The sequence below is a fragment of the Cylas formicarius genome, unplaced genomic scaffold (assembly GCF_029955315.1).
Source record: "Cylas formicarius isolate icCylForm1 unplaced genomic scaffold, icCylForm1.1 PGA_scaffold_9__14_contigs__length_23061073, whole genome shotgun sequence".
Lineage (NCBI taxonomy): Eukaryota > Metazoa > Arthropoda > Insecta > Coleoptera > Brentidae > Cylas > Cylas formicarius.
Window position 1 is genome coordinate 11317164 of NW_026844365.1, and position 21622 is coordinate 11338785.

The 21622-nt window shown below is 41.7% G+C and overlaps 2 protein-coding genes across 2 annotated transcripts in view; one reads left to right on the forward strand and one right to left on the reverse strand.

Moving 5' to 3' along the window:
• Positions 1 to 21622, reverse strand: part of LOC132707898 (2-oxoglutarate and iron-dependent oxygenase domain-containing protein 3-like) — a 57196-nt gene that overhangs the window by 33556 nt on the left and 2018 nt on the right. The window lies entirely within an intron of this gene.
• Positions 917 to 21290, forward strand: LOC132707892 (fatty acid synthase). Its single transcript, XM_060679903.1, has 10 exons — positions 917 to 1132; positions 7154 to 7499; positions 8897 to 9513; positions 11360 to 12439; positions 12493 to 12644; positions 14212 to 14484; positions 14548 to 18033; positions 18848 to 19697; positions 19759 to 19998; positions 20805 to 21290. Exons 2-10 carry the CDS (start codon positions 7172 to 7174, stop codon positions 20919 to 20921), a joined length of 7143 nt encoding a protein of 2380 aa, XP_060535886.1. The 5' UTR covers positions 917 to 1132; positions 7154 to 7171; the 3' UTR covers positions 20922 to 21290.

Here is a 21622-nt window from a genome sequence, read left to right on the forward strand (position 1 = left end):
AGTCGAACCTAATGACAATTTAGAAGACGAACTACCTCAGCAAATAAAAAAGACGGAAGTAGGAGCAGTAATAAAAACAAGTGACATAGAACGTAATAAATTGTTGCTTTGTACTAATTTTTTTATGTACATTTTTCAAGAAAAAGATTGAAACCTTACCTATATCCCGCTTGTTAGTGTAGGTAGATAAATTCCTAGGACGGTTCTGGAATAATTACGGGTCAGGGTCTGCTCGGCAGGGTGTCCTATAAAGGGCTGCTTTTTTGGAGTAATAAACAGTAGGCAAAGTGGGTTGTAAAAGCACTATATATCTGGCCGAAGTATAACACGTTTTAATTGCAATACACGGCATTTAAAGTCTATGAAGTTCACCGCTTCGCCTCCTCACACTTCCATTTTTACCTGTCATTATTTCAGCATTAATTAAATTAATTCATCAAATTGTAGAATTACGTAGCCTAAATGTTATTCTTTGTTTTACATAAAGCCGCCATACCTTAACCTAACTTGTTGGCAAAATCGATATTCATGTTCAATTTACTGTCTTGTGACGTCAAGGCGAAGATTTCGAGTTTTCACTTCTGTCCCCTCAAACTTCCGTTTCCATCTGACATTTTCTTCGAACTTGGGAAATACACCTGTCCAAAGCAAAGCTCAGTGCACCGACCGGCGCCTCCTCCCTCTTGCAGAGGACGGCATACCTTTTTCAACAGGTGACGGGGCCGGCGTCGTTGGCGTCGCGGCGACCCGGGGCGACCGCGCGTCGTCACGCCGGCGTTCGGGCAGTCAGCCGTTGCGATATCGATCATCGCAGTCGGCCAGCAGATTTTCGGCACGAAGCGGCCACGCGATTGGCCGAAGAGCATCGCGCGACTACGACCGCAATAAAGTGGCGTGCAGCGCCGCTTTCAGTGCTAGTCGTGTTTTGGCAATATACGAGGCGCACCGTTTTTCGCCGTTAACGATTTGTAAATTAAACCTCGACGAACGGGGCGTAAAGGGACGCGACGCGAACGTCATTAAAAAGAGGAAAAAGTGCGGATTTTGATTGATTTTGCATAGTTTAAATGATAAGGGTGGTTCGTTGCCTGCGGTGATTCGCTGGGGATTTTTTGATTTTTGTTGGAAAAATGTGAGTATTTTTTCTTTTAATTGAAATCGATATTTTTTTCGTCGAGGTTTTTGGTTGCGGTCGCTTTTTTTACGACGCGGGTGAAAATCTTCGGGGTAAAATCGATAAATTGTTTCAGTGTCGGTAAAAAAAAATTCGCTTCGGTGGTAATATCGATTAAGACGATTCGCGGAAAACAATTTTATTCTTCTATTCTTAAAAGGTGTCAACTTTCTCTCCCAAATTCGTACGTCTTTTTAATACAATTTTACACAATTTTCAATTACAATTACCATCACTTTGTCGAGAAAATTTAACGCCTACGCTACAGATTTAAGTAATTATTGTTATGTAAACAAAATTACAAGAAGTAACAGGAAATTTTTTCTAATGAAGATTTTAACGTAAAATACTTCCCTAAATTAAAATTTAAAAATGCATCCCATATTTTATTCTTCTTTCTGCTGTGCAATAATTCCTTTCATTTCCCTGATACGTCAAACATTTCCTTCAATCAATCAAAAGTGAGGATATAATTTTATTAACTTTAATATACAAACGAATACGCCAAAATTGCCAATTCACAGTGACAAAAGGTAACAGGATAATTTTCGAAATGCACATTATAAAGTAAAATAACCTTTCCTAAATTTAAAATTAAAAATACTTCTTTGGGGAGACACGGTCACGTTTCTTCGAAACCAATTGTTGATTGACTAAAAAGCGAGTTGAATCGAAAAAGTGAAATATTGTTATCCAAAGTTAAGGCCTGCAATATAAATTTAAATAGATCTATTTACAGCCTCTCTGTTGTAAGTTATACAGGGTATACAGAATAAAATCTAAAAGAATTGATTAGAAGGATATTGAGGTTCCTTTCTAAGGACCCTGGTTCGTAATAAACAAAAAACTTTTAGCGAATATTGGAAATTGGTTCAATAAAATTTCACATCTTATTTAAAAAGAAAAAGTAAATCTCGTTCTAGTGTTCATTCTCCTATTGGCCCACCTATCAACGCGCCGTGACACTGGTTCTTCCCGGCGACGTTGCCAAACTGTCAGTTTAAACGAGCCGAATTCGCGAAATAGGAACAATATGACTAACCAAAATGGGATCTGTCAAAATTTAAATACAGCTGACGAACACTCGACCTTCGACATGCCCTAAAATCGGATGACGGTACGGATAAGATTCAGATTTTACCGATCGGATGACTGTACAGATAAGATTCAGATTTTACCGAAACGAATATAGAGGATATACCTGGGTTCCAAAAAGAAGCGCCATGAGTATTTTAAAAATTTGCGTTTTTGCGGGTCCCGCATAGGCAAAAACCCAAACGGATCTACGACGACAATCGTATACGAGGCGTGTACCGTTAAGTAAAAAAAAAATGGAGCGGTATTGCCTCGCAGCCGGAGAAGTTTGCACCGCTTATTTTTTCGCAAGTCATTGAACCATCGGCGTCGCAGCGTGGTCCGCCATTAGACAATAACAATAAAAATACACTTCGCAAAAAAAGAATCGCATAATCAGTAAGATGGAATATAAATACTGAAAAGATTCACGCATAATATTTGTAGAGATTATAGAAACGTACACCATGTGCCAAATAAAACGATCCATTATACGATCTGGAAACCCATAGGAGAGACGAAAAAAAATTTCTTACATAAGTTTCTTGGACTCTCCTGAAGTTTAAAGGTCACTTTCTTAAGAAATTCCTATTCGAATTTTCCATAGTTTAGGCAGAAATTGAGGTTATGTGTTTTTTTTTTAATATTTTGATTGCACCATATAAAATTGTGTTGTGACCGCTACTGATCCAGGTATCGCTACGAAAATTTAACCACACACTAAGGAGATGATCAGTTTGACAGATGCTTATAGAGGGTGTCCCAAATAGGTGGTGCCGTTTTGGCGGATTCAGTTAACAAAATCTCAAGATTTTCAAATGGAACCCTATATTTTTATCCAGCTATCAATTCTAGGACAAAAATAAGGTAAGTTTGTAGTTTATCTTATATTTAAATTTTACTTACTTTTTGAGATATGCGAGATTTAAGATAAAACACTCGTATCAATTCTTGTTGAATTTAAAGCTGCCCACATTAGGTCACTAGTTGGCAATATTAGATACTTTTTAAATAGCAGAGACATGATACAACTTCTTTTAAAGATATACTCCAGATATACGAATGAAACCTATTGTCTATTAATACGTGGTAATTTTGAAAAAAAATTGAAAAAAATTGAAGTAGTAGTATCGTGTCTTTGCTATTTAAAAAATACCTAGTATTGCCAACAAGTGACCTAATGTGGGCAGCTTTAAATTTGTGATTTTGTTAATTTAAATCGCCAAAACGGCACCTATATGGGACACCCTGTATAAGCCGAGGTCAAACTCAATGAATAATAAATTTTCCTGGAGCAGTAGCGTCACAACACAATTTTATATGTTGCAATCAAAATATGAAAAAAAACACATAACCTCAATTTCTGCCTAAACTATGCAAAATTCGAATAGGAATTTCTTAAGAAAGAGACTTTTATTTTAACCAAGGGTTCAAAAAAGTGCGAAATATACAGTGTGTTCCATTTAAAATAACAAATATGACGTCGATGGGACAGTTTTGGGACACTCTGTAACAAGAAAATTATAATATTTTATATCATCAGGAGAGTCCAAGAAACTTTTGTACTAAACTTTTTTCGTATCTCCTATGGGTTTCCAGATGGTAGATAATTTTATTTGGCATACGGTGTACAAAACGATCAACTAAACCCCTGTTCTTGTAAAATTTCCAGATCGTATGGACAGTTGATGAATTAAGAAGAAATGAATAATTTAACTACAAAAGTATTGCGGGCGCAAACTTATGTTGCGAACTTAACGAATATTAATCAATGTGTCTAGATAGTCTGTTCGGTATAGAGAACCTGCAAATTACAGGCTTGTTTTTTCTCGCTGCACAAATCATCAAGATGAAAATGAATTAAACAATGTGCGAAATGCCATAGCAAGAAGCCAAACTGTATGTAATAGGTTACGAGGGAACGGAATCCGAGCAACAGTGCGTCATCTCACCAGAGCACATTGCCCGGCCCGTTTGAGGTTTCTCAGGGAACATGGATTATTGACGTTTGTGCACGTTTCGTTTACTGACTAGACAAGATTTTTTGCTTCTGATCGAGAAATACGAGTTTACACACGAGATGGTGAAATTTAAATCCAATTTTAGTGATGAGTCTGTTATCAATTGATGTGAATGGAGGAGCAATACAAGAGACCTTTTAGAATCATATGTTGTGCCATATATTGCACAGGAGTTCATCTTAATGCATCATTCCACACACGTGGGAAGAATTGTATCTGAATAGCTGGTATCTCCATCTCCTACTGAAGTTAAAAATACGAAATGTTGCTTCAAAAAATCTTCTGGAAGTCGAGCATGCTATAGTTGAGATAATCTTGATTATTTTTATTTACGAAGACTAACTGAATCGATGCCACCAACCAAACCAAATTTTGTTTTCTGTTTTGGTTTTCACTCTACCATCAAAACGTTATTGTTTTGCCTAGTATGTTTGCAGATATGTTCTATGAGTTTGTGATATGCTTGCGTTCTTACAGCACGTGGAGGTATAAACTACATATTAATGTAAGTTATCAATAATTTTGTTTTCTGTATTTCTAATAGAACATCGTTGTACTTAACGGTCCTGATAACAACGAGCTTAATATAATTTTGTAACTCCCGTTATTATGTCCCTGTTACTTTGGTGTTCGTTTGATTACTTCGCTTTCCATTATAGAAACGATTTAATGTTTATATTTTCTTCAGACATGGAGATGCTAAAGCTTGGAAAATGTATTACGCGATACACATTTTTGAGAGTATATTAGCGAACTCATCTACTGCTAACGTACACGACGAGGTATTATTTATTTATCATTTAAGACAATCTGCCGATTCGTCTATTGTCAGCCTCGTTTACATAACATTGTGCACTCCAAATTAAATAACATAAACACATATTTGCTTGTGCCGTACATATTTTGTTACCGCGTTATACGTTTCCCCCCTCCCGCGGCGTTAAAACCACCATTTTTGCATATAATCGGGCATAATCGTTTAATGAGAACAAATTACTTTTACGTAATTTAAATTTTAAAACGTCGCAATTGATAACCCGCGACGACGCTTACGCTGGCACAATTATAGTCGACCTTGTTTGCTTAAAGCGATAAGAGACGAAAAGAAAACGCGAGCGAAATTTGACACTAAAGTTTGCGTTGAACATAGAGGAAAGGTCACGGCTATACGATTTCAATGTCACCCGATCCGAATCTAACCCTTCTTATCGACCATGTTTTATTTCCCCTTGTAATTTTTAATAAAGGAGAGAATCTTGCTGTGATGTTTTCGGTTCAAAATAGACCTCATTTTGTAAAATGAACTGAGAAATAATGTAAAACAATCCTTTATTACGCTTATCTCCTTAGCATTAACGTGTATGACAAAGACAAGAATCCATATTATTACTCGTCTCCTAAAAAAAATTGCCTCACTGCTACTACACCATACAGAACCAATATCCCTAGAAAAAGACAACTGGCCATAACAAAGGGAGCAAATGGGAATAATGAACCTGAAGGTCTGAGACCATTAGCACAGGGACGCTTCCCAGATAGGATAAAAATAGAATTACCATATAATATTGTAATTATTTCCACTACTAAGGTTTCGTCGTCCTGGTGTAGTCTAGTCTTAAAAATTTAGCCTTTTTTTTTATTTCAATGGCCTCCCTGAGAAATGTTTTTTTTGTGGGCATTTGAATATCAGTACACTTGTTTTTTGGACATTCAAAAAGAGTTCGTTGGTTTTAAACCAGTTATTGAGCAGTACAAGTGCAGAATTACTTATATCTTCAAGAGTTTGATAACGGTGTGAGGAAATTAAATTTGAACAGTCGTCAGCGAACTCTGATAAACCCAAACTAGGCAGGTGAGCACAGAGTTCATTGATAAAAAGGCCAAGCACTGTACCTTGCGGTACCAGTTCGGAGCTTTTCCACGAATTCCGTATTGTTCCATCCTATTCAAAAGAATTTCGAGGTTCATACAGTCAAACGCCCTGCTAAAATCACAAAATATCCCTGCCGCGCGTGCTCCAAAAATGAATCACTGTTTCGGTTGACCTACCTGGACTTTCAGCCAAAATTTTGTTTTTACTTAAATAATCGGTCGAGCGGTCAAGCAATGCATATTCGAATGTTTTAGCAAAGTGTGATGTGATTGCTATTGCATATTGTGATTGATTTTCATTTTAAAGATGGGAGTCACAAAAACTCTCTCTGCTAATGATGCATTTATCAAGGAAGTCAATGGATTCAGGATACAGAATTGTTGTTTTTTTATTTTATTTTTTATTAAGTTCGATATTTCCTGTTGAGAGAATGGTCTAATGTATATATATGCTTCCAATTACATCTAGAAATGAATTTTTGAGCGTTTTAGATGACTTCTTAATTTTGTCAACTATTTTATTAGGAGCTTTTCCAAAGAAAAAATTGTTCATAAAATTGACTAATAATAATAATAGACTAAACCACAGATCGACGGTTCGTCGGAGTCGCATCTCTCCTCCCTTCGCAGTACGTGAGCAATCGTCGAAATACGGTCGAAATTTACGTATCGGCATGCCAACTTTTCTTTAAAAATAATTTTGTTTCGAATTTCTACGGAATATTTTTCTCGGTAATCAAAGCCACTCGTGTTAATTTCCGCGCAATATCATTACACCATAATGACCAAAAAATACGTGTCGGAAATTCTCCCTAATAGGCGGACTAATTACGGACATATTATAATAATCCCGGTCTTTTCCGATTTAACGGCAACGTTCGTCGAATACACGACGTTCATTCCACCAGATAAAAACTATTAACGTAACAATGGCGCCTTAACAATACGCACAATATCTCGCTAACTAGCTTTTTAACGCTAATAAGGCTGTAAACACTTTAAACCTTTGCAGACATTATAACGTGACAAGATGCCGGCCAGGGTACCAGAAACGCAAGCAGTAAACGGATATCGCGTCGCAGACGATGTCGTCATCACGGGAATATCAGGCAGGCTGCCTGAGAGCAACAGCATCGAGGAGTTTAAGCAACAGCTCTTCGACGGTGTCGACTTAGTTACGGACGACGAACGCCGCTGGCCCTCGGGACTATACGGTTTGCCTACGAGGACCGGCAAAATCAAAGACTTGAGTCGTTTCGACGCCACCTTTTTCGGGGTACACGCGAAACAAGCGCACGTAATGGACCCACAGCTCAGGATGCTCTTGGAATTGACACACGAAGCCATGGTGGATGCCGGTAAGTTTGTTTCTAAACATATGATTCCTTATTGCCTTGCGAGTGTACATAACTTATTGTGTGCGGCTTATTCTCTAATTGCGGCGCACTCCAGAGAATCACTCCTACGTTGGCCCATTGTGGCGCACTCTATCAAGTTGCCTAACTCCAGCCTCTGTGAGTGAGATCTTTCTGTTCTTCAAGCGTTGATTGCATTGTGTGTGGCGATGTAATGATTACGTTTCAGAATCGTTCCTTGCTGACAGATTGGCCTTTTGATTTCCATCCAATCCAGTGTTATTTTCTGCTGCCCTTCAAGTGTTTTAAGCATGTGGTTCCAAGTTAGCACTAAGCATTTGCGATGTCGATTTTGTGCATATCGTTGCAGTCTTCATTCCTATCAAAATGTTCATCCTTAACAGAGTGTTGGTCATACGTTTATTCGTAGGACGTTTTATCAGAGGCCTCGAGACAGTCGTTCTCTCTAACCGCAGTTAACATGAGCTTGTTTCTTTTGCTATCTTTTCGTCACCCTACGGTCCGCCATTGTTGGTAGCTTCTTATAATTGTGCCACACTTCACGAAGAATATCTAGTAAGGATCCATTGCCGGTGGAGACGTTGTGTTGACGACACCTGTAAAGGCGATGCAGGCTCACGTCTGTCTCTGTCCGTCACCGGACTATATTGCCAATTGCATAACGCAATTAAATAGATCATTCCTTTAGTCACCCTACTTAGAACCCCGTGGATCTATTGCCCTGTACTATTTCCAATTCTGGTTTTTCTTCTCTTCTCTTCGTCTTCGCCATGTCTCTTTTTCTCACTAATTTAGTTTCTCTCCTTCAGGTCACTATGTCGTTCATCGTAATTAAATAGGTCATTCCTTTAGTGATCCAACGTAGAACGCTGTGGATCTATCGCCTTATATTATTATTATTCTTTCTTTGCTTTATTACCTCATTTTCAATTCTGGTTTGTCTTGGTTTTCTGAAAAATTCTTCATCTTCGCCGTGTCTTTGTCTCATTCATTGAGTTTCGTTCTCTCCTTCAGGTTCACTATGCCGTCTATTCCCATCTTTTGCGTTGTCATCTAATTTTTAATTCTGGTTTATTAGATTCTCTGAAAAAACCTTCAACTTCACCGTATCTTATTCATTTAGTCTCCATACTTCAGACCATTCTGAATCTGTGCGTTGCTTGCCGATATATCTCATTTCACTCTTATCTAGAAACTTCGCATTTCATCTATTTTCACGGACTCTTATTTTTCTCCCCTTTTGCCCTCTATTTTAGTCAGGGCATAGTCAGCAGGTCTGATTTGCCTGACGGTTTGGTCAACGACTCCCGTTTTTTAACTCTTACTTTGTTCTCTATAATCTTTGGTGGGTAAAAAATCTATTAACGTTTCTCCGATAGGAATAAACCCGAACGAGGCCAAAGGTTCTCGTACGGGAGTCTTTATCGGGGTCTCCGATTCCGAGTCGAGCGAATATTGGACCGCCCAGGACCCGGACACGATCAACGGCTACGGACTCACAGGCTGTTGCAGGGCGATGTTCCCAAACCGAGTGTCTTACACGTTCGACTTCAAGGGACCCAGTTACGCGATCGACACCGCCTGCTCCAGCTCGTTGTTCGCCTTCCAGCAGGCGGTAAACGCCATCCAAACTGGCCAGTGCGACTCTGCGGTCGTCGGCGGTCTCAATCTATTGTTGAAACCGACGTCGTCGTTACAGTTCCATAGATTGGGCATGTTGTCGCCTCACGGTATGTGCAAGGCGTTCGACGCGTCCGGTAACGGATACGTGCGCTCGGAAGCGGCGGTCGTGGTGTTCTTGCAAAAAGCGAGCATCGCTAGAAGGGTGTACGCGACGGTGTTAGGTGCGAAAACGAACACGGACGGGAACAAGGAGCAGGGGATCACTTTTCCGGCCGGCGCGATGCAGAACAGGCTTATCAGAGAGGTTTACGAGGAGATCGGGGTCAATCCGCACGACGTCGCTTACGTCGAGGCTCACGGTACCGGGACCAAGGTGGGTACTCAAATATAAAAAATTACGGAAACGGAACGAGCGACACTGCTATTGTCGAAATGCTAGAGCTAATTGGACTCAGGTGGCTTTTACTTGATGAAAATCCATTTAACACAATTACATTAGAACAAAAAATGTTTAGATTTTCATAATTTTTAATGATTTTTGACAGCTGTTTCGGGAACACCGCGCCTTTATCAAATAAAAAATATGACAATATTATATATATATACATATATATATATATATATATATATATATATATATATATATATATATATATATATATATATATATATATATATATATATATATATATATATATATATATATATATATATATATATATATATATATATATATATATATATATATATATATATATATATATATATATATATATATATATATATATATATATATATATATATATATATATATATATATATATATATATATATATATATATATATATATATATATATATATATATATATATATATATATATATATATATATATATATATATATATATATATATATATATATATATATATATATATATATATATATATATATATATGTATATAAAAACAGGTAGTAATAGATTTTTAATTACCGATGTGGAGTTATAAATTTAAATTTAACAACGAAGACCCCCATTTAAACCAGACATATACCAAAGTTTACAATATGATCCCACCTGGTTATATCAAAAACAAAACAGTACTTTCCGATTCATCACTTTTTAATTACAGGGAAAAATGAATAGTTTGTTTAGACCAAAATTATTTCGAATTTAATGGTCAATTTTGTATTGCTAATTATGGTGAATGTCACTTAGTCCACTACTTGCAGAAATGTTCATGGACAATTTAGAAAATATCATACATACACATCCTCTGAATAAAGGATTTCTCTGGTGGTATAGATACCTAGATAAGAGTTTCGCTTGTTTCATTGGAATAGAAAGACAACTGCAGTCCTTTTTGAATCATATTACCTCCATACATAACCGTACTTTAAAGAGTTATCTTTACTTTCTGGACTTAACTATAACTAAACTACAGAATAAATTAAATTTTTTCATTTACCACAAACCCTCACACATGGACACAATAATACATAATAACTCAAATCACCCTGACACACACAAAATGACTGCGTTTTATGCTTTTATCTACAGACTACTTAATATACCACAAATTTTGAAAAAGAATTAAATATTGTAAACAAATATCTTTTAACAATGGTTAACACTAAACTCTATCTATCCCATATTAAACACTGAACCAAAAATTTATAAGACAATAAAATACAGAGAGAACCTAGCAAGAAAATGTCGAAACATATATCTAAATTTGGTCTTAATATTGCATTTAAAACTGAAAACACCATAGGACATTTTTTAAACTAACCAAAACTAAATTACGAAAAACTCAAAAATCCAGAGTCTACAAGTTGAAATTTATATCGGACAAACGGGTAAATAAAAGGGCGTATAAAAATAAACGTTCGGATTGCAAATATGCCATTCATTTAAATTCAGAAATGCACAACTTTGACGATAATTGTGATATTTTACATAATCAATCAAAAAGCAAAAAACTAAATTTGGAGACTAACAAAATGAAATATTCGAATAGGTGTCGGAATATTGTCATATTTTGTATTTGATAAAGGCACGGTGTTGCCGAAACAGCTGTCATAAATCATTAAATAACTGTGAAAATCTGAACACTTTTTGTTCTAATTTAATTGTGCTAGAGCTAATGGTCAAAGCACCGTGCGGAATTGAGCGAACGTATATTCATGTAATGGGCATAGTTTTTTTTTACTCTGGCAGGTGGGCGATCCGCAGGAGGTGAACTCGATCGCAGACTTCTTCTGCAAGAACAGACCGACCCCGTTACTAATCGGGTCGGTGAAGAGCAACATGGGTCACTCGGAGCCGGCCTCGGGGCTCTGCTCGCTCGCCAAGATCGTCATAGCGATGGAGAGCGGAGTGATCCCTCAAAATTTACACTTTCAGAGCCCCAACAAAGATATTCCAGCTTTGAGCGACGGCCGGCTCAAGGTCGTCGCGAAAAATGAGCCCTGGAACGGCGGCATCGTCGGTATCAACTCGTTCGGGTTCGGCGGCGCCAACGCGCACATCGTGTTAAAATCGAACCCCAAGCCGAAACAGGCGTGGCCGCCGGGTCCTATTCCCAGGGTGGTGGGCGTGTCCGGTCGTACGGAAGACGCAGTCAAGGGTTTCCTGAAGAAAATCGCGCGGCACGCGGACGACGAGGAGTTTTTGGCGCTCGTCGATCGCGTCCATTCGAAAAACATCAACGGACACCATTACCGAGGTTACGCCGTCTTGAAGGACGACGTCATCGAGGAGTCAGCTGCGGTGTCGGGAGACGGTCGTCCGATTTGCTACGTGTTCTCGGGAATGGGTTCTCAATGGCCCGGCATGGCCAAAGATCTGATGCGCCTCGAAATATTCAAAAACTCGATCGATAAATGCGCGGCCGCGCTCAGACCGCACGGTCTTAACCTCGAAGACATCATCATCAACGGCAACGACAAAACATTCGACAACGTCCTGAACTCGTTCGTGTCGATCGCCGCTATGCAAGTGGCGCTGACCGATATCCTGAAATCGATAGGGCTCGAACCCGACCATATCGTCGGCCATTCGGTCGGCGAGGTGGGATGCGCGTACGCGGACGGTACCCTGACCGCCGAACAGGCGGTTCTCGCGGCGTACTCGAGAGGGCGCGCGATACTCGAAAGCAAACTGCCGTTGGGCGCGATGGCCGCGGTCGGCCTGTCGTGGGAGGACGCGAAGAAGAAGTGCCCGTCGGACATATTCCCCGCGTGTCACAATAGCGAGGACTCCGTGACGGTTTCGGGACCTCCCGATTCCATCAATAAGGTAAATGTGACGTGCGGCGTAGAAAAACGGCCGGTTAATGATTATTTGTCTAGTTCGTGGCGGAACTGCAGTCCAATGAGATCTTCGCGAAGGCGGTCAACAGCTCCGGCACCGCGTTCCACAGCAAATATATCGCCGATGCGGGGCCCAAACTTAAGAAAGCGCTGGACGCCATCATCCCGAACCCAAAACCGAGGAGTTCCAGGTAGGTCCCCTTTGACTTGGTCTGGTTCCTTTGATCATGTTTCAAGTCGTTCTGTATTTTCTAGATATTCCGTCTCCTTTTTTCCAGAGATTTAAAAAACCTTTATATCCACTGTTTCTTATTCTCTAGATTTTTTAGGTTCTCTGAAAAATAAAATCTTTATCTCCACTGTTTCTTATGCTCATTCTATTAGTCTCCCCTTTTCAAATCCCTCTGAAGCTGTGCCTTGCATTAGTATTCCTTCTATTCTCATCCTCTGCTTTATCATCATATCATTTATCATATCCAAATCTGGGTTTTCTAGGTTCTCTGAAAAATAAAATCTTTATCTTCACCGTTTCTTATTCTCATTCTTTTAGTCCCCCTCTTATCAGATCCCTCCGAAAGTATTAGTATTAGTATTCCTTCTTTTCCATCCTCTGCTTTATCATTTCATATCCAAATCTGGGTTTTCTAGGTTCTCTAAAAAATAAAATCTTTATCTTCACCGTTTCTTATTCTCATTTTCTTAGTTCCCCCCCCTTATCACATTTACTATTCCTATCTCTCTGCTTTATCTTCACCGTTTTTTATTTTCATTCTTTTAGACTCCCTTATTCAGATCCCTCTGGAGTTGTGCCTTATATTAGTATTTCTTCTATTCCCATCCTCTGCTTTATTATTTTATATCTAATTCTGGGTTTTCTAGGTTCTCTGAAAAATAAAATCTTTATCTTCAACGTTTTTTATTCTCATTCTTTTAGTCCCCTTTACCAGATCCCTCTGAAGCTGTGCCTTGGATTAGTATCAATTCTATTCCCATCCTCTGCTTTATCTTCATCGTTTTTTATTCTCATTCTTTTAGTCCCCATTTTTCAGATCTCTCTGAAGCTGTGCCTTGCATTATTATTCCTTATATTCCCATCCTCTGCTTTAATTTCTAATTCTGGGTTTTCTAGGTTCTCTGAAAAATAAAATCTCTATCTTCTCCATTTCTTATTCTCATTCTTTTAGTCTCGCTTTTTTCAAATCCCTCTGCATCTATGCCTTGCATTAGTATTCTTTTAATATTCATTTTTCAGACCCCTCTGAATCCATGCTTTGCATCCTTCTATTCTTATCACCTTATTTCTAAATCTAGGTTTTCTAGGTTGTCTGAAAAATACCTTCACTGTTTCCTATTCTTATTATTTTAGTCGTCCTACTTCAGAACCCTATGATTTTACGCCTGACCATTATTTTTTCTATTCCAATCCGTTGCTTTTCCTTTTCATTTCTTACTCTTATTATTCATTTCAATTCAATTATTTCTGTTGCCATCTTATTTAAATCTCGATCTTTCACACACATTTTGAACCTCCATATCTTGCTTTAATTTTAGGATTTCAAATCATCCATCCGTACGTTTATTCCTTCTATTCCGATCCTGTCCTTTATCATCTCATCAATCTAACTCATATATATCTTCTAGATATCTATGTAGATTCTGCCTCTCCTTCTCTTTTTCGTCATTCATTAAATCTCTCTATAATAATTTCTTGATAGTTATAATAACATTTCCTCCATGTGGACCGCGTCTTTTTTGCAGGTGGATCTCGTCGTCGATCCCCGAGTCGGCTTGGGGCACGCCCCTCGCTCAACAGTCCTCCGCGGCTTACCACGTGAACAATTTACTGTCGCCGGTACTGTTTCACGAGGCGTTGCAGCACGTGCCGAAGAACGCCATCGCCGTCGAAATCGCGCCAACCGGCCTCCTGCAAGCGATCCTGAAGCGGGCCCTCGGCCCTGAAGCAACCAACATCAGTCTGGTGAAACGCGGTCACGAGGACAACATCGCGTTCTTAATATCGGCGCTCGGAAAGTAAGTGTTCCCTCTCGGTACTATCTCTCGCGGAATTCGTTCCTACACCTTCTTCTCTCGCAGGATTTACATGGCCGGCGCTCAGCCCCAATTGGGCAACATTTACCACCCAGTTAGTTTTCCCGTCGGCAGAGGCACCCCCATGCTTAACTCAATGGTAGAGTGGGACCATTCGATCGAATGGTCGGTCGCCAGTTTCGCCGGAAAAGGTAGCAGATCCGGCGAGTTGGTCGTCGACGTCGACCTGAGCAAGGACCAGGACAAATACTTGGCCGGGCACGCAATAGACGGCAGAGTATTGTTCCCGGCAACCGGTTACTTGACGTTGGTGTGGAAGACGTTCGCCAAACTGAGAAACGAAGACTTCGAACAGATGCCCGTCATTTTGGAAGACGTTCAGTTCCACAGAGCAACGATAATGCCCAAGGAAGGGTCTGTCAAATTTCTCATCAACATCTTCGAAGGTACCGGCGATTTTGAGTTGTGCGAAGGGGGTTCGGTGGCCGTGAGCGGCCGGATTCGCGTACCCGAAGACGCTTCGAAGGAAACCCTGACTCTACCCGAGCTCTCACCTCCCGAAGAACCAGACGTTTTAGCGCTGGACTCGTCCGACATCTATAAGGAGCTCCGGTTAAGAGGATACGATTATGAAGGCACGTTCAAAGGCATAATCGAGAGCGACAATCGCGGTCTGAACGGCAAACTGAAGTGGGAGGGCAACTGGATCAGCTTCATTGACACGATGCTCCAGTTCTCGATCCTGGGCCAAAACACTAGAGAACTCTACCTGCCCACCCGCCTCCAACGCGCCTTCATCGACCCCAAACAACACCTTAAAGCCATCCAAGAGGGCGAAGGGGTGGAGGTGAACATGTACCGTAACATCGGGGTGATAAAGACCGCCGGTATTGAACTGAGGGGGATGAAAGCGAGCTTGGCGCCTCGTCGTCAGCAGACCCAAGCGGCGCCGAAGCTGGAGAAGTACCAGTTCGTGCCTTTAGAGAACAACCAGCCGTTCGGCGAAGATCTGGAAAAGAGCCGCTACCATGCGCTGACCGTTCTACTACAGACCGTGCTCGAGAATAGTTCGGGAGCGCTCAAGCTCAAAGTGACGGAAGTGGCGAGCGATAAGCCGGCGGAGAACGTGCTGGCTCCGTTACTGACCGAAATCCTTGAAAAGGAACCGATGCTCTCCGTAGACGCGACCGTGGTGACCTCTATCGCTATAGACGCGTCAAACAATCAGCTTGAAGCGGCCGGCGTTAAGAACGTGGTAAAAGACGTCAAGGCTTCTGCGATCGATACCAACGCCCACTTGGTCGTGTTGAGTGACGCCATCGCCTACAACCAGCTTTCGCTGGTCGAGAACGCCAAAACATCCCTCAAGGAGGGAGGGTTTGTCCTGTTGGAGGAAGCCAAAGGAGCGTTAGACGTTAAGCGACTCTCCGCTCTTGATTTGGAGGTGGTCAGTACGCAAACCACGGGCACCAAGTCCTATATTTTGCTAAGACAGTCGGTGGAAGTGTCCGCGACTGCGGCCGTGATCCAGATAACAGAGAAGAACTTCTCGTGGGTGGAACCGTTGAAAGAGTTGATGGAGAAGAGCGAGCAGGACGGCAGCAAGATCTACGTGTTCGTGCAAAACGAGCCCCTGGCAGGACTGGTCGGTCTGATCAACTGTCTGGTGCGCGAGCCCGGCGGCGGAAACATCAGATCCGTTTTCGTTCAGGATCAGACCGCCCCGAAATTCAGCTTGAACGCTTACGAGAAGCAGTTGCGCAAAGACCTCGTTCACAACGTTCTGAAAAACAAAGTGTGGGGAACTTATAGGCACATAGTGCTGGAGCAGCACACCGACAGCGGCGCCCTCCAGGTGGAACACGCCTACATAAACACCCTGACGCGAGGCGATCTCGCCAGCTTAAGATGGATAGAGGGACCCCTGTCTTACTATAAGGGAGACGATCCCGCCTCTGAGCTATGCCACGTCTACTACGCCCCTCTCAACTTTAGAGACATTATGTTGGCGACGGGAAAGTTGCCTCCCGACGCGTTACCGGGCGACCTGGCCGGGCAGGACTGTATCCTGGGTCTGGAATTCTCCGGTAGGGATACAGCGGGAAGGAGAGTAATGGGCATGGTTGCCGCGAGAAGTTTGGCCACTACCGTTCTCGCGGACCCGGGTTTCTTGTGGGAGGTGCCGGAGAAGTGGAGTCTGGAAGAGGCGGCAACTATCCCCGTCGTATACGGTACGAGTTACTACGCGTTAATCGTGAGAGGAAGGATGCAACCTGGCGAGTCGGTATTGATCCATGCCGGTACCGGGGGCGTAGGTCAGGCGTCGATCGCCATAGCCCTCCATATGGGCTGCAAGGTTTTCACGACCGTGTCGAGCCAAGCGAAGAAAGATTTCCTGAAAAAAACGTTCCCGCAGCTGACGGACGACAACATAGGCAACTCGCGAGACACCAGCTTCGAGCAGCTCGTGTTGACGCAGACCGACGGTCGCGGTGTCGACTTGGTGTTGAACTCGCTGGCCGCGCACCAGCTCCAAGCGTCGGTGCGGTGTCTCGCGATCGGCGGCAGGTTCCTCGAAATCGGCAAAGTGGACTTGAGCAACAACTCGCCGCTCGGCATGAGCGTATTCCTCAAAAACACCACGTTCCACGGGATCTTACTCGACGCGTTGTTCGACTCGGACAGTGCCGAAAAGAAGGAGGTTATGCGTCTGGTTTCGGACGGTATCGCAAGCGGCGCCGTCAAACCCCTGCCCAAGACGGTCTTTAACGAAAATCAGGTCGAGCAGGCGTTCAGGTACATGGCGTCCGGCAAACACATCGGCAAGGTACTACTCAAGATCAGGGACGAAGAGAGTAGACGAACTCAGAAGCCGACCGTGAAGACGGTGACGGCGATACCCAGGACGTACATGGATCCGGAGAAGAGTTACGTGTTGGTAGGTGGACTCGGCGGCTTCGGTCTCGAATTGGCCAATTGGTTGGTGACGCGGGGCGCGAGGAACATCGTGCTGACGTCGAGGAGCGGCGTGAAAACCGGCTACCAATCGTTGTGCATCAGACGGTGGAAGGAAAAGGGAGTCCGGGTCTTGGTGTCGACCGCGGACGCCACCACGGACAAGGGGGCAAAGCGTCTGCTGGAAGAGTCCAACGAATTGGGACCGGTGGGCGGTATTTTCAACTTGGCCGCGGTGCTGAGAGACAAGATGATGAAGAACCAGACCGAGGCCGATTACAAGGCGGTGTGCAGGCCTAAAGTAGACGGTAGCAAGCAGCTGGACGCGGCGTCGAGGACGCTGGCGCCCAACCTCGACTACTTCGTCAATTTCTCGTCGGTGTCGTGCGGAAGGGGCAACATGGGTCAGTCCAACTACGGCCTCGCCAATTCGGCAATGGAACGTATAGCGGAGGCGCGACAGGAGGCGGGGTTACCGGGCGTGGCGATCCAATGGGGCGCTATTGGCGACGTGGGTCTCATTTTGGAGACCATGGGCGGGAACGATACCGAAGTGGGCGGCACCTTACCCCAAAGGTAAGTTTTGGCAACATCCTGCCTTTGTTAAATACAAAATATGACAATATTCCGACACCTTTGGTAGTAATAGATTTTTAATTACCCTTATAGGGTTATAAATTTAAATTTAGCAACGAAGATGCATTTAAATCCAATTGGTCGTTAACTAATAGATTCGAATATCTCATTTTCTCAATCTCCATAGCTTCCAACAAATTTAGTTTTTTGCTTTTTTATTGATTATGTAAAGTATCAAAATTATCGCCAAACTTTTTTGTACAAATTGAAAGAATTAAAAGAAAAACAACGTATCTAATGGTGGGGGATTTATTTGTCTATCAAGTCCATATAGCTACTAGACATATAGAGGCCCTGCCTATGGTAGTAGAACAGGAACTCGTTAAGTTCATTCCTTCGTCGCAAGTCTGGTAATTGCAGACAGTTATGAAAACTGCCTATGGACAATTTGGTTAAAAAACTGTACGTATTGAAAACAAAAATTAAAAACTAGTATAAAACACGTCAATAAACGAATTGGACAAAAATTAGTTTTAGAGAATTAATAAATTAATAAAATTAGTATATATTGGATTTAATTCAGCACTTCAAACAAACATCCTCATTTCTCTTGTTTCTAGTATTGGGATTACCCCCCACATACATACATACATACATACATACATATATATATATATATATATATATATATATATATATATATATATATATATATATATATATATATATATATATATATATATATATATATATATATATATATATATAGACTGGAAATGCGCGCTGGAAATAAACGCTAACTAATAACTTGCAGGATGCCATCGTGCCTGAACACGATCGACGTGTTCCTGCAACAGCCACATGCTGTGGTCGCGAGCATGGTGCTCGCGGAAAAGCGCAAAGCCGCCGGCGGCGCTAACCAAGTGAGCCTGATCGACGCCGTCGCCAACATCCTCGGCATCAAAGATGCGTCGACGGTGGCGCCCTCCGCCACCCTGGCCGACCTCGGTATGGATTCGCTTATGGGGGCAGAGATTAAGCAAACGCTCGAGAGGAATTATGATTTGGTGCTGAGCGCCCAGGAAATCAGAGGTTTGACGTTTGGTAAACTGGTGGAACTAGGTAGTGGGGGCGCGGCGTCCGCCGCGCCAACTGCCAAGCCCGCCGACGACCAGCTGACGTTCGAGAACACGACGGAGATCATGCCGAGCAAGGACCTGCTCGAGATGCCGAGCAAAGCAAGCGACAAAAAGGCGAGGCCCGTGTTTATCGTTCACCCTATCGAAGGGTTCATAGACGCGCTCAGGGTGTTAGCGAAAAACATCGAGGCGTCGGTTTACGGGCTCCAGTGCACCGCGAGGGCTCCGCTCGACACCGTCAACCATTTAGCGAACTACTACGTACAGCAGATCAAATCGGTACAGCCTAAGGGTCCCTACACGCTTATCGGCTACTCGTTCGGCGCTTGTATCGCCTTTGAAATGGGTCTGATATTGGAAAAACTCAACGAGTCGGTCAAACTGTTGCTAATCGACGGTTCTCCGACTTACGTCGCCACCCACACGGGCAAAGCGCGGTCCAAGATGAATATAGGGGAGGTGGCGGAACAGAGCGAGGCCCTATGCTACTTCATCTTGCAATTCAAAGAGGTGGACCAGCAAGCGGTAAGTTAATGTCGCCTTTGGGATCGGGAAGAAATTGTAAGACGATGCTGGGTGATTGTAGGTTGTCGGCGAGCTGTCGAGCCTCAAATCTCTCAAGGATAGAGTAGCCAGGACGGTTCAGATCCTATCCGGCGCGGTTCCCTTCCCCGAGGATCAAATTAGCGCGGCCGCGCTCAGCTTTTACCAGAAATTGAAGGCGGCCGACCAGTACAAGCCGTCCGGGAAATTCAAGGGAGCGGTCACCTTGGTGAAAGCTAGCGACAACTACGTGCAGATCGACGAGGACTACGGACTGTCGCAGGTCAGTGTTTGTGAGATAAATTCAATTTTTCTACAATGGAATTGAGAGCAACACGATTTTTCTACAAATAATCAAATCCTTCTAAAACTTTCTACTGCGCTTAGATTTCTTCTGCAAGATGTTTCATAAAGTAACTAGAGTTGTCTATATATTAAGACTTGCCTACTAAAAATCGTTCTACGTCGCTTAGGTTTCGCCTTTAAGAGATTAATTATTTCTACAATCGAGTCAGTCATGTTAATTCGATTTTTCTACAAAGATTATAGTCACACTCTAGATTTCGCCTGTAAAATTAACTCTATATCAAACCAATCGAACTCTTAGCCCCATCCTTTAAAATGATAATTTCTAAACCCTTAACCTTCAAAAAATAAAATAGAATCGAGGAAGACCGCCCACAAGATGGGAAGACGACCTGAGAAAAACGGCGGGAAACTGGAAGCAGAAGGCACAAAACAGAATACTGTGGAAGGAGATGATGATGATGATGATGAACCTTTGATACAATTTTTTTACAAAATAATCGAGTCAGGTCGCGGTTTTCTAAACCGTTTAGATTTGGCGACATTAATTTTATTTCTTCACAATTTAAACACCTTTGTACATTTTTATTTTTCCTAAGCCTACCATTTAAACCTTGTTACGGTCAACTAATATAGATAGAGCCTGTTGGCAACTCCTTAGAGTGTTATACTTCACCAACTTAGGTCTCTTCACTGATTTTTACAAAAAAAAGCACTAGAGCACTAAAAGCACTAATCTACTCGCATCTTAAGCGCGGCGTAAGGTTTTCATCTTTCTTGCAGGTGTGCCAACAAAAGGTAAAGGTAGATTCTCTAAAAGGCAATCACCGAAGCATATTGCTGAGCGGCTCCGTGGAACAAATAGCGAACATTTTACACCAGGACGTCCTCAAGGTGTAGGTGAAGGACCACGTGTAGACTCGTTTCCCAAAAAAAAGCACTCCATGACAACATTCCATAGTTAGATATTTTGTTGGTTAGTTTTATTCGTGTAAATATTTAAATGGTTAGTTTTGCGTAAGTAATTTATTTGTATGAAATACGAAATTTTTACTTTTCTTAAGTAAAACTTCTGTCGTGATAAATTAATATTACAAATTAGGTATTAGGTATTAGGTAGTAGGATTTGAATGAGGACATAAAATGTTACTTTTATTTTTATATGTTAAAATTACTCTTGCGCGCGAAAACAGTGGTGGGCTTGTTGCTTAGCTCGCCATTGTTTCGCTAGAGTAAACCAAAGATTGTGGTTGTATATACTTAAAAATGACAGTTAATATAACAATAAAATAAACTCCTGCTCATTTTTTAACTCCCATAACTCTTCCCAGTCGATTAAAATGGCACACAAGTTTTGGTTAGTTTTTTTTTTAATCCTAACGAAAATTAATTACAACACTCCAGTTCTGAAATCCACTAGCCCTGTTAGGGCCTCTTTTAATTATGATTTTATTTGTTTTGAAACATTTCAGACATTGGAACACTTATTAATTAACGGCAATACCAGGTTTATAAAAATTCTCACTTATTCCTTGAATGCAGATTGGGTAAATCTATCATTTATTCTGTGCTTAGTAGGCATCGTTTTAGCACTTTCTCAT